Source organism: Protopterus annectens, chromosome 8.part1 (assembly GCF_019279795.1).
Source record: "Protopterus annectens isolate FY-2018-M chromosome 8.part1, PAN1.0, whole genome shotgun sequence".
NCBI classification, from domain to species: Eukaryota; Metazoa; Chordata; order Ceratodontiformes; family Protopteridae; genus Protopterus; species Protopterus annectens.
In genome coordinates this window covers 141,025,215-141,039,562 of record NC_056742.1, presented here as the reverse complement: position 1 = coordinate 141,039,562, position 14,348 = coordinate 141,025,215, and the positions used below count along the sequence as shown (strand labels likewise).

The 14,348-nt window shown below is 38.8% G+C and overlaps 1 protein-coding gene across 2 annotated transcripts in view; it reads left to right on the top strand.

The window, feature by feature from the left end:
- The window catches only part of PLCG2 (phospholipase C gamma 2), a 1,878,649-nt gene that overhangs the window by 1,737,944 nt on the left and 126,357 nt on the right, over window positions 1-14,348 (top strand). For both annotated transcript variants that reach the window (XM_044081788.1, XM_044081789.1), the window contains exon 32: window positions 13,486-13,574. In XM_044081788.1, coding sequence (XP_043937723.1) covers window positions 13,486-13,574 — 89 coding nt within the window. The remainder of the gene's footprint in view (window positions 1-13,485; window positions 13,575-14,348) is intronic.

Here is a 14,348-nt window from a genome sequence, read left to right as displayed (position 1 = left end):
ATTTCAATGATACTTTGACAGTACTCATATAACCGCCCTCTGTTTTCACACGTAGCCTGGCTCCCAAAAATATACCCATCTTCTATCTACAAGTTGAATGTCTGACTATGAAGAAAATGAAAGACACAATGGTCACAGCAAATTTCAAGTTGTTGCTCATAAACACATATACTGCCCCATGACAAACCATATTGATGGTCATTTAACAGTGACTGTGCAACTGCCATTTACTATCATATCCAGCCTGCTTCCCCAAAGACAGTAATTTTATGTGCATATATGTAATGTTTGAATGTATTGAAAATGAAAGAAGTAGTGGTCACAGTAATATATTTCAATATTTTTCTCTGAGCCACATATACCACTTTCACAAACTTGATTAATCCAGACATCATTGTCCTGAAGCCAGTCAGCTGCAGAGGCCATTAAAAAGGATGATAGATCCAGATATACAGTATACATTAACAAACTGCAGGCTACAAAAATGTTTGAGTCAATCCTCAAGGCACTTGAAGGCAGGATAGCACCCTGATAAGAAATCACTGTGTGCTATAAATAAATAGTATATCACCACCAACACTGTTGTGCACATTTTTCTTTGAATATGAAATTGAAAATCTGGAAAAATGATCCTGATAATAGACCAGACAGAGGTAAGATTCAGTATACCTAATCCATACGGAAAACAACCTTCACAGATTTGCTGAACACCTTCAATTATTATAACCTGATAATGCAGTTACAAGCATTACACAGACTTTTTTGGTCTTATTTTGAATACTAAAAAAGAGAGATCTTTCTTTTCCCTATGCAGACTGCAAACAATGACTTTCAACTTTTATGTCATTGTTCATTTATTTAGCATGTGTTAGGTATGCAGCTGGCCTGGTCAAAGGACCGTTTTCATCCACAAGTTAAGCCCAAAGCACAAAAGTAAAATATGAAACTTAAAAACATTAAAAAATTAAATATTATATGTTAAAAATCATACAGCAAGTAAGAATGTGTGCTGAACATGAAGATATTGAGGACAGTTGTGTAGAAATGAAGATGAAGAGGAGACAGCATGTAGGATACTGAAAGAAAAGACAATTTACAAATGCTAAACTTAATAAACTAATAAGAATTTATAATATGCAAGTTTAGGGCAATGTTTCAGAAGGGTTTTCTTGAAGAGAGACATCCTGCAAAAATGTCTAATATCTAATGGTAATAAGATCCAGATACCTCAACGTTTTGCTGAAAGTCTTTTCAGAAACAGATAGTAGTAATTGTATCTATAGAAAGAGGTAGTGCCACGTTTTTGAGTTCTTGTTAAGCAGTGATGAGTAACAGTAATTGATTTATAAGTGAGGAAGAGGGCAAACATCTAGGAAGAGAAGTGATAAAATGTTGTGAAGAACTATAGTTTTTTTTGTATATTAGAAGAGATAAAGAAGGTACATTGATTTTGTATGGATGTCAACTACATTGATGAAATGTAAAATTTTGTTTCCCTTTTGAAATATGACAGTTGTAGGAATTTCTGACTGTAATTAATGAGTGAGTATATTCAGATTTGAGGTTAGTGACATTTTGGCTAGGAATATGTGGGTTTCTGTGAGATAGTAATTTGATTATTTTTTTGAGTTTTTGTGGTTTTATAACTTTTAAAGATGGTGGTTTTAGGTATGAATGTAAAATGACAATGAGGGGAGAAGAAAAACCCATAGGTGCCTGTCAATCAGCAGATGAGACTGAGTTGCCTAGAAGGTCAGAAAGCTTTAATAAAAGGTTAGTGGAAAGACTGGGGAGGTACAATGACCACAGATTTTGTTCTGGATGTATCACATACTAACGAAGTGCCTGTGATTAGAGAACCAATGGAAGATGTTTTTAACTCATTCACTTTTGAGCAGCAAGAGGCAAATTAGTCTCCTTGCTTGCTGAAGTCATTTAAGCTAGTAAATTGCCTGCTTCCTGAAAGATTTTGCCCTAAATCCTCTGTTAACAGCACACCTCATTTGATTTATATCTCATAAACAGTGTGAGTTACAAAAAAAAATGAAAACTATGAAAGTTGTTCATTAGATGAATTGCTATGCTCTGTTGTTACTAAAAGTCTGTCTCATTACATATTTACATTGACAATTTTTAACAGAAAATTGTATTTTAACTACCAACATTTATTAATATTACGGTCAAACAAAGGATTATATTTCTGAAAGCCATGCAAGATAGACCCACACAAAATACACCAATGAGTAGCTTTGAAAGCTTTCCAGTGATGTATGACAGTAATGTGTAAAAAATTGTTTCCTGATATTGCTCAAGGAATATAAATTATGCTTATCACATTTTTATTATATTTCAAAACAGCAATATTAATGTGCAGTGTTGTCCATCTTAGATGGCAACTAAGACTGACAAAAGTATGTGCCATAATGTTGTGAATAAGATGGCCTCATTACTTTGTCTGTATACCACACAGCATTTACAAGATTAATTCCAATTTACGAATCAAACATTTATAGTTATAGAAGCTTTTGCATTATCCACCATCTTATAATGTCACTTAACACCCTTGACTTGCATATGCCATTCCAACCATGACTGCATCTCACTCCATTTATGCATAATTAATATAAATATGAAAATGCGTAATATTTTTCAAAACTTTTTGCAAATATTCTTCAATGTCCCAAGACCTGGACATCTCACAGTGATGGTTTCAGTGTGTATGCCAAACCAAATCACATCACCTTGATGAAGCCAACCTGTGCGCTACTGCAATACTTCTTTTACTAAGAAATTTGTCTCGGTATTAGAATAGTGTTAATATTAATAACTTGTACCTAAAATAAACAGCTACATCTCCCAATGTGTTTATTTTATATAAGTAAATGGAAATTAAGTTGTGTAACACCTACTAATTGCATAGGCTCATAAAAATGACACTCTGACCATCCATTTGTGCATTATTTATGCAAATATTTAATTGTTTTCATAACTTTCTGAAAACATTTTTTCAGTTACTTAAGACCTGAATTTCTGACAGTGATGGTCTCACTCTGTACATATACCAAATCATGTTAAATTTGACATGTCACTATGGTAATTAGTGTCAAGTGTACTGTTCTTGTGGTAAAGCTATTAATATTTAAACATTGTAAATATTCATAACTGTGGGGATAAACAAAGCTCTAAACCTCAGACTGTGCATTTGCTGACCGCATCCTTTTTGTGGTATTTTCAATTTACTATCCTATGCATGCAAGATTAGTTTATTAATATTAATAATTTGTACCCAAAACAGTTATGTCTATGGATGTTTTTAGCAATTTGTATCTAAAACAGTTATGTCGCTGGATGTTTTTATCTGACAAGTTGTTGTTTCTATGTTATTTTCTCCTAACACCCACTGCTTAGCTTCATTCAACATGCCATTTTCACATTCAGTATTTGCATAGGTTCATAGCTAAGTATTGGATTAGCTGCCTTTGCAGGACATTTAAAGCTTAGTCAGTTTCCCATTTGTTGCTCAAATTAACCTATCCCATTAGTAGTACAAAGGGCAGTCCTGGAGTAAATTGTCTGTTTCCCATCAATAGATCCAAGTTGTACTTAAAAATAGACAGGGATGAACTTTGTTTTAAATGGAAGGGGAGCCTGTTCCAGATCAGTCATATTCCCTGCGAGATATACCTGCCGCTGCAAACCATTCTGTTGATTTTGTAGAAGAGTTTGAGATCCCTACATCAAGTACTTCTGATACTATTTGACTTGCTAACATGCAAGTAAATCCATCTGTACTGGGTTGTTGAATGTCTTATGTGCTAGGCACAGGTCACCTCTTAGCCATCTATATGATACCGAGTATAGTGATAGGGCTTTGAGTCAGTCCATGCAGGACATATTATATAGGCCTTGTTTCCTTTTAGTAAGGTATCACTATGAGCATTCCAGTTGTGTGTGTCTGGATGTGTCTACTGTTTGTGGTCGAAGTTTCAGTACTTCGAACTGCATTTGTACGAACCCACTTGTTTGAAGTACTGAAACTTCGAAAACTGACTACAGAGATCACAATACAGTGCGGAATGGGAATATTCCCTTTTCCTTGCTGTAGTGCGATCTTGGAGTTGGTATAATTAAGTAGGGGGGTGTGGGGGCACAGCCCCCCCCACATGGTGGGTGCAGGGTGGCTTGCCCCCCCCTGCAAAAGCATGTTTTTGTTATATTTTTGTTATTTGTGAGACGATCGGGCGGCCAGACTTCAGCAAATGTGCACTTTTGTTGAAGTGCACTTTCGCTGAAGTGGGGTTCTACTTTTCGTTTTCGGTTAAGTGACAGTTCATTGTAAAGTAGTAGACCCGTCTGGACATATACATGCAAAAGGGGGCTTTATACTCAATGATTAGCCTAATAAGGGTTAAATAAAGAGGGACAATGACATCCCTAGATCTAAACACAATCACTTTGTTTATAAGCTCTGCAATATAGAAGGACTGTCTCATGACAGTGAACACATGTCTGTCAAAAGTTAAGGTCACTGTCCACATACATTCCCAAATACCAAACTGGGTCAACTATTAGGGGCTGTGTTTTTAATGCATTATCAATTCAAATATAGAATTTTCATTATTTTTCATTATGTTTGCAGGTGAAAATGTATATTCGTCAGTTGAATATGAGAATATATTTCAAAGATAGAAACATTAATGTTACTAACAATGTTTTGAAGAGGAAGAACACCTTCATACTACAGTTTAGAAGGGTTGTGGGTACCACAAGGATAAGTGGGGACAACCTATCTCATGATGAAAGAAACGTTCTTAATTATTTGAGCAACAGTAAGTCTTTCAGGGTGAAGAAACCCGATGGGGTAGGGGGTGATAGTAATTTAGAGTAATGCATCTACACCAGGAAAATGATGGATATTTTGTATGACACCCATGCTTATAGATCTGTGTCTAGAAATTAAATTACACTTGCTTATTATAAATTGGACATGGTTTTGAGTGGTATGGTAAGTCAAGGGACTATCACTCAAGATGTATATCAATATTTGAGAGTGGACAATTAATTCCTGCAGTCTTTGGAATCCCAAACGTCCGCAAGAGTCATGTAGATCCATCATTAAGGCCCATAGTAGCAGCAAGGGGGTCGAAGACTGAATTATTAGCTGCTTTTGTGGACTTTCACTGCAAGCATCTTGCTAAGAACGAGCTTCATATTTTGAGAGACCCTTGACCTTTTCTGGAACTGTTGAATGATGCTAATTGTAGTGATGATGTAATGTTAGGGACTATTGATGTAATTAATCTTTTCTCAATGCTTACACACAAAATAGGACTTCAATATTTTTACAAATATAGCAAGCAGTTTGCTACATTTTAAAGAAAAAAAAAATTTTTTTCTTTTCTGGTATAAACTAAGGAAGGAATTGAGTGGGGTTTAGGTGGTGTGCAGAAAAAGGACCTGATTAGCTCCTGCATTTCAGCACCACCAGGTACCAGATTGCATATTTTACTTTTCCTCAACGATGTTAAAGGGCACCATATGTGAATAGTTCAAAGCACTGGATGAGCCAGTTACACCTCTATCAGTAGAGTATGATATAAATGGACACTGACAAAGAATTTATTTTCCTGTCTCCCACCATGGCATTTGAGACCATAACACTCAACAGCATGAAGGTCTGTTAAGAAAATATGAACATAAAAATGAAAATATGAATAATTGTCTAACAGTGATTCATTTCTCTACTGCAGGGCATCACAGATTATCATTCTTAGTGTCATTTTGTTAATACCTCTTTGTCCTTTGTAATACTGCCTATTATTAGCAGGTAAGTCATAAAGTAGCCAGACCCTCAATAAGGTCTGGACACAATAAGGAGTGTTACCTGGAGGTATACAAAACAAGGCGCTATTGGTTTGAATGATATATTAGGGTTCTCTACATTTTGTCAACCTGTACTCTCACAGAACTGCACATCATCACACCAGATTCAGCAAGTCTCCAAACATCACCTGGAATTATCATACGAGATTTGTACCAGTTTCAAATTTCATTGGAGTGAGTTTTGATGTTTTTGAGCTGCAGATGGACAATGCTGCATCTCAGTAAAAAAAAAAAATACAAAAATATAAAAATATAAATATAAAATATAAAAATATTTTATACACACACACACAAATATATATTTGTATACATACACAAACATATATAAATATATTCAGCTGAAGTGTTGTTTTCAGGTAATGATTCTCAGAATGTGTTTTCAGAGTATGTGTGGGAGGGGGTTGCCCCCCACCAATGGATATAGTAAGTATATTTTATTTAGTTCTAGGGTAGGTTTGCCATTAAAGGGAATTTCAGTGAAATGCAGTTCATTTTTTTTTCAGTGAAATGCTGATTGACTCAATTTTCATTTGATCAATCATAAGTAATCCATACATTAACTAATATGCTAAGTGAATAACATGGCAGATAACCATCTCACAAAAAAATCAGCAAGCAACATATTTTTGTAAGGGGCTTAAATACATTTTTTTTCTTTTGGGCACAAGGAAAGGGTAGGGTACACCTAAACATGACAGCAGAAAAATCCAACTCTGCTTATAAGATTCTGTGACATTTTTCTCATCAGTGTACTTGGACTTTTTCTAATGGAGTGCTGGTATTCCATTGGTGTCCTGTAAAAGGGACAATTTTGCCCAAAAATAATGGACATACTCAAAGAAAAACATGCACCTCTTGATATTTTGTTGAATGATTGCTTTCTATGTATGGAAAGGGATGACATTTTGAATCTCTGTTCAAGAAAGAGTAGCAAAATATGACATTTTGTGAGGCATATAATACAGAATTATCACTGCTTTGTGAGGGAGAGAGTCTTACCAGTTGTTTTTTTATCTGATCAGAAACTAGCTGCGAAAGTTGTGCCAGAAGCTGGCAGACTCCTCAGGATTTATCTCAGAGATACTGTCCCCCTATATATGCTTTAGATATGCCAGAAGCCATTGGCATAAGGCTCAATACGTAGTTCAGTGCTGCTGTATCACACTAGGCTGTGGCTTGCAACTCCTGAGATCTTTTTTACCTCTTCTGGACATTGGCATTATGACTTGCTGCTGTTTATCAATGGATGTTGCCCATATCAGTCCCTTTTCTTTATCACTGCTCTTGAGCTAGTGGCAGTGGTAATCAGTGCATTGAGAGTCAGGCTGACTTGCTTCTTTCAGTCAATAGAGGACAATATTTTCTGCTGTCTCCTTCTGCTTTATATGAAGGATGAGGAACTCTGATATTACTGGTGTCCTCTTAGCCCTCACAATCAAAAAGTAGCTTTCTACTTTTCTACTACATAATGTGCATAATAGTATAAAACCGAGCCACCTTCACTGTAGCATTAACTGCTTTAAATTCACGGAAATCAAAACTACTACACAGTGGGGGTATTGGGCAGTTGCTATTTTGACCACTGGAGCATGTTTTCCAGTACCACTGATGGCAGAGAATTCCCTTTCTCCCCAGTCTGTTGCACTTACTACTAGCAGGAAGAGTGAACTGCATTGGCAATAGTAGGACAAGGAAGATAGGTCCACACTAAAAGATGTGTGAACAGCATCAAAAGCATATCTGTCAAACCAACGTCTGGCTTTGACACAAACCTCCTTTCCTCTCCTACTCCCTTTAAACAAGCCTTAAACCTCCCTCCACTTATTTCTCCCATTTTCTACAGCAATGATGTAATCAAATCAAAAACTGTGAAAAGGTGGCTAAAATAGGAGTGAAATCAAATAAGTCAGTCAAAGAGTGATGATACAAGGTGAAGAATTTCAAAGACATGGCAATAAAAGGTGCACAAGTCCCTAAGTAAACATAGATGACAACACTAGAAACAATGCTAAAAATAATACCATAGGATTGTATAGTGAAAACTATGTTGGGCTGTTGTAACTGAACTTCTGTATTCTTTCCTCAAGCTGCATAGGCAAATGAGGAATCCCAGCTAAGACCAGAATAGCTGGTCAAGAGGAGAAGGTCAAAACTTGCACCACACCACATGGAACACATAGCTCTCCAGAACACACACCAGCACTGCCTTCACATAAAAACACAAACCACACACCCACCTTCACGGATGCTCTCAATAAAAGTCTACCCAAACAGCAGAGACCTCCAAGGCAGAAATACACTCGACCACCAGAACACAACACTAATCATGAGACACATAACTCTCCTAAACAGTATGCCATTCAACCAAACCCGTAAGGCAAAACAGCATGCCCAACACACTAGTCATAGGTGACTCAATAGTCAGGCACACTGATGTCCCACTCACTAGGTTGAATAAGGAGAAAGTAACAGTCAGCTGCCTGTCAAGTGCCAGGATCCCCCACATAATGCATGCACTCAGATCCCTCAACAACAGGCACAAATATGACTCTGTCTTTGTACATATGGGTGTGAATGACCTGAGACATACCTTCCTGGACTACATGAAAAGAGACATGGAGGAGCTCTCAGATTATGTAGCCCAGGTGGGTATGACCCTAGCCCTGAGCAGCACCCTACTATCACCCAGAATGATACCACAGTACAAGCAGAAAATTATTGATTTCAACATTTGGCTAAGTTTCTGGTGTCATTCTAAGGGGCTCCAGTATCTGTCTGCCTGGGATGACATGATTGACAGACCTCGATGTTTTGCCAGAGATGGCCTGCATCTGTCACCCCTGGGCTTCCGGATACTGGCCAAGGTTCTTGCCACCCCTATAGTGCCTTTTTTAGGTGGTGTTCCAAAGACCAAATTACCACCATAACAGCTGCAAACAAATGCAAGCTGAGGGTCATGCTGCTCAACACTAGAAGTCTAAATCTCAAAATGCACTCACTCGAAGCACTCCTTAAACTGGAGAACATTGACATTTGTGCTGTAACAGAGACCTGGCTCAAGGCAGCAGAAAGCACCCCTGCACTACCAGGCTATAACTTATTCTGCACCTTTCGGCACCAGAACTTGGACCAAAGCTCCAAAGGCAATGGTGTTTCCATATTCATAAAGGATGCACACACCTCCAGACATAACGCATCAGAGATACTTCAAGTGCAGCTAACATTGGGTAAGACAGCGATTCAGGTCATAGCCTGCTGTAGGTCCCTAACCATGTCTTAAGGCTCACACTCCACGTTCCTAAGCACCCTGGAAAATATTAGGGTCCAGTCTAACACTCTCATACTGGGCGAATTCAACTACCCCTCCATTAAATGGGAAAACTACTCATGTACTAATACACTTGCCCAACATTTCCTGGAATTTATTAATTCCAGTGCCCTGGACCAGCTTGTTCTTAGCCCCACTAGAGGTAGCAACATCCTTGACCTGGTCATTACTAACATGAGCGACTGTTGCTCTACACCAATAGTCAACTCCTCCCTGGTTAGATCCGACCACAAACTAATCACCTTGGAAATCCACCCCCCCCCTCAAAGTTAACCACTGTGAAAAACTTCTCCAAATCTAACTTTGGGCTCCTAAAACAGAGGTGGCTAACTTCATGGCACCCATGCAAATGAAGAAAAGTTGGATGATTGCCGAATCATACACCAGTGCATTGTACGAACACGTACACAAGTGCATCAATCTCGTCATACCTAATAGAGCCAAGATGCTCTCCTCCAAAAAAAGGAAGCCAATCTGGTGGTCCCCTGCCATAAACAAACTTTACAACAGAAAGAAAAAAACGGATGCGAAATAAGGTGAAGTTCCAAGACTGGAAAAACTCCCTTATCAGCCTCAACAAAAAGTTGAGATCCCTCATCAAATCCTCTAAAACTAGCTATGAAAACAGAATTGTAGCAATTAGTAAAGACACCCACAAGGTCTTCTATAATTATGTAAAGAATCTCCACGGTAATACCCAGATTTGCTCTGAGCTACTGCACAATGGTACCTCCTATACTGAGCCAACAGATATTGCCAATATACTGGCCAACAGATTCACTGCCAACTTTACCCCCCCCCCTCCAAAGGACCAATCGCAATACCAGAAGATTGCCAGGCACCCAGTATTACTGCTGCACAGATTAAATCAGCACTGTCCAAGGCCAAGAATACAATTTCTATGGGACCTGACAATATCCCTGGCTGTGTTCTACATGAACTACAGAGTGAACTGGCACCTCACCTGTGTGCCCTGCTCAGTCACAGCCTCACCTCAGGCTTTGTCCCTACCGAATGGCGCACTGCTACAGTAGTCCCTCTTCACAAAGGAGGAGAGACTACAAACCATGGGAACTATCACCCCATTAGCCTGAGGAGTCTGATATGCAAAGCTATGGAAATCATCATCATGGACCTAATAAACAAGGATATAGGGAATTTGCAAACTCTGGATCCCACACAGTTTGATTTTGTGAAGAGTAGATCATGCCTGCTCAACTTTGTCGACTTCTTTGTATCAGTCACCAGAGCTGTGGATGAAAGCAAGGTGGTTCATACAGCCTACCTTGATCTGGCCAAGGCCTTTGATACAATTCCCCAATCAGGAATCATAGAAATACTCACTAAGCTAAGCGTCAGCCCCTATATCACTAGGTGGGTTGCAAACTGGCTCACAGATAGAACCTGCAGTGTGAAAGTAGCTGACTCCAAGTCAGACTGTCAATCAGTCATGAGTGGAGTCCCACAGGGTTTGGTCCTGGGTCCTCTCCTGTTTGATATCTACTTCTCTGAAGTCCAGGCCAACACAAACGGACTTTGGCTAACAAAATTCACAGACGATTGCAAGTTGGGAGCTATTATTAACTCCCCAAGTGATGTTGACATCATACAAAAAGGCCTCTCAGAGACCAACGACTGGTGTCAGAACCATGGCCTTAAGCTCAATGCCAAAAAATGTGTTGTCATCCCCTTTGGGAAAAAATCAGTTCCCATGAATTACCACATCAATGGTACTCCACTGAACACAGAAGGTGTTATACGAGATCTGGGAACACAGGTTGACAGCAACCTCTCTTTTCACCATCACATTGCCACTGTGGTCAGAAAGTCCTTCTATGTGGCCCATCTCATTACTAAGGGTTTTGCATCCAGGAAGAGTGGTCATTGTCTCCCTCTACTCTTCCCTCATTTGGCCAATCATTGAGTACAATGCCCCATTTGGCATGTACCTCAAAAGACACCTGCAACAACTGGAGAGGCCGCAAAAGTACCTCACAAAGGGGATCCTAGGCCTTAAACACTTGTCCTATATGGACATACTCAAAAAACTCCAACTATTCTCTGTCTCATATTGCCTACTTAGAGGCAATCTCTACTTGACTTACAAGGCCATGTCTAACCCAGCTCTGTTAGAAATGCTACATCTAAAGAAATCCCAATCCCTCCACACCACACGCTCCAGAGACCTCAACCTCATTACTACAATCAACAGAACATGCTGGAGGGACAGGTTCATAGCCCAGAGACTGCCTATGCTATGAAATAGACTTCCCATACATGTCAAACAGAGCACCTCACTGGCCCTCTTCTAAAGAAATCTTGATGAGTGGATGGGAAATAGAAAATTCACCCTGGGGATCACTCCAGTGGCTGTACTCAACAGAGGCACTGTGAACTAAGGTTGGGTGGCATGATGCCAAGGTAATCCTATGGGCTAGGCTTGTAATGGCTCCAGGGCCATTAGCCTAGTACACACCTATGAACCTATGAACATCCTGTACTCGCAATTTCAAAATATGAATCGTGTCCCCTGAAAAACAGCACTTTGAAATTATACATTGATGTTGAATTTCACATTTGCCCATTAAAGTCTTGCAACTGGAAAGCCCCAAATATTACTAATCAAGAAAAATTAAAGATCTTAAATCTTTCAACTATTCAGATAGATTAGTGTGAGTCTCTTTATTCTCAGTAATCTACAGGTTGCTGTCATGTGACCCGAGTATTGCTTTGCGTGCCATGGGAGACCTGGTTCTATTTGACCCCACTATTCTTTTGCTAAACCAATGGCTCTACAAACACCTGAACTAAGGACCTAATTCTGTACCAAAAGATAAACAACACTCACTGGAGAGATAGGTTCCTAACTCAACTTATTACTAGCCTATGGAAGAAGTAACCACTGCAAGTCAAAGTACTACTTTGGCTGTCTTTAAGGATAATCTTGATGACTGGATGGTTGGACTGAAATTTACACCAGAATTGTTATGTACAGTGCCTGATTTGAGAAGTGAGTACTATTATGTGCTTGAAAATGGTTTGCTTAAAGGTGTATGTGGCTAGGCATCTTACGATCCCATTAATCACCCACAGGAGCCAGTTCCAGCAGGTGAAGCTGGTCTCAAGCAGTAAAAGAGTAGGAGGTGCTGGACAATGTTCACAAGCATGAGGGTTAGTGTCATGTACAATCCACTCCATCTACTCATTTATGCTCATAGAGGAAGGTTCAAAATTGCAGAATTTTAATAGGATCCAAGTGACCCTTCTGTTGCACAACCACACAGCGTGCTACCCTTGCATTTTATGTCATAATACTTCATGTCTGGCAAAGTTTTGCCTTTCATGTTTGTAGTGTTGTAGGCACCATATTGTTGGCACTGTAGTGACAGCCAGCTTTAGGGACTGTTAGCTTCACATGTATGTCATAGCATACTGCAGGCAGGCTAAACACCTGTAGTGACAAAGAAGTGGAGCTGTGGAGACATCTGCCTCTGGGTGATCTCAGCAGTTAAGCATCAGGTTTGATGATCTTCAGACTGCACCGGTAGTAGGTAATGAGATTCTGCACTGGTAACAGGTAATGAGATTCTGCACAAGTAATAGGTAATAAGATTCTGCACAGGTAATATGTAATGAAATCCTGTTAATTAATCTTACTACCTGTTACTGGTATACTAGTATCTACTCCAGAGACTTGTGGCATTACTATAGAGTCCGGTAGTCCCTGGAGCACCTTGACTTCTCCCAGTATGATGTCATAATGAGGGACAGCACTGATTTTACATTTGAAGTAGCTTTGCCGGAAAGCAGAGTCCCTCCACAATACAAAACAGAATTTTTTTTAGAATCTGGCCCTAATTTTACAACAGACTTGACAAGCACAAAACTGAAGTAAGCATTTTAAGTATTTGATAGTAGAAATGGCTTGTAACTAAGGAAAATTGTGCAGGGATGATCAGTTCAGTAAAGTACAGTTTCATTTCTTTTATAAAATTGTATGTGTTCTGATGCCTAAGAAGCATTTTCCAGTTATAAAATGCAAGAGACTGAACAGTCAAGAATATATGATCCATGTGCTAAGATCTGAGGTTAACTGTGACAACAGAACAGAATTATGAAATGATTTATACATTCACAGGTAGTAATTTTAAATTATGTCTGATCATTTGAATGCATAATGAAACACAAATACATTAAAGGTATTTTAAAGCAGCAGATGAACAAAATATATTGACCAGTATTGATATTTTGGTATTTTCCTATGATTTCACTAGGTTACAGGTCTGTTCCATTGAAAAATGGTTATAATGAAGACCTGGAGCTGGCTTCTCTTCTTGTATTCTGTGAAATACAGCAAGTTCGAGTAAGTAATTTTTGTTTTCCTTTGCATTTAAAGTTTGGTTATCATACTAAAACCAGTGGTATGGGAACAGCTCTACTTGTATGTAGGTACTTATACTGGAGGTACTACACACCGAGAACCAGAGTATGGCATGGGAACAGCTTTACCTATATGTAGTTACTTATACTGCAGGTACTACACGCTGAGAAGACAGAGCAGCAGGGAGCTCAAAATCTCTGATGTCCAATTCAGGTGAATGGCTCAATGCTATCCTTTTTCATTGTCTCCAAATGTACTGTGCCATGTACTAGTTTTTGAGATGTAATAATGACCATAAAAATAGGTATTTACTTGCTGTAGGGGCACAGAACTGGGTGTGTCGTGCAAACAGTACATCTGCATCTGGCAGTGTGGCTATGAAGCACATCACAAAAAGAAAATTAACAATAAACTTAATTAGGTAATAGAGGGTGTGAGTGTGTTCTCAAGGCATGAATCCAAAACTTACCCAATGAAGTAGGCCAGCAACTATAATATCTGTGCTATTCCTGAGTGGCAGATATTTCATATACATTCATATACAAAACATACATAATAGGTGCAGAACGTGTGCTAGTATTATATTACCAAAACATGTGTGAATTGTATGCAACCACACTGGCATGCTTATTTGAACTGTGATGACAGTGACAAATCATTCAAAATAATCTTTAGAATTATCATCACAACGTTTTTGAACAGACGGAATGCTTGTTAATTTGCAAGAAGATATTTAATGATGCAGTGACTCAGAAA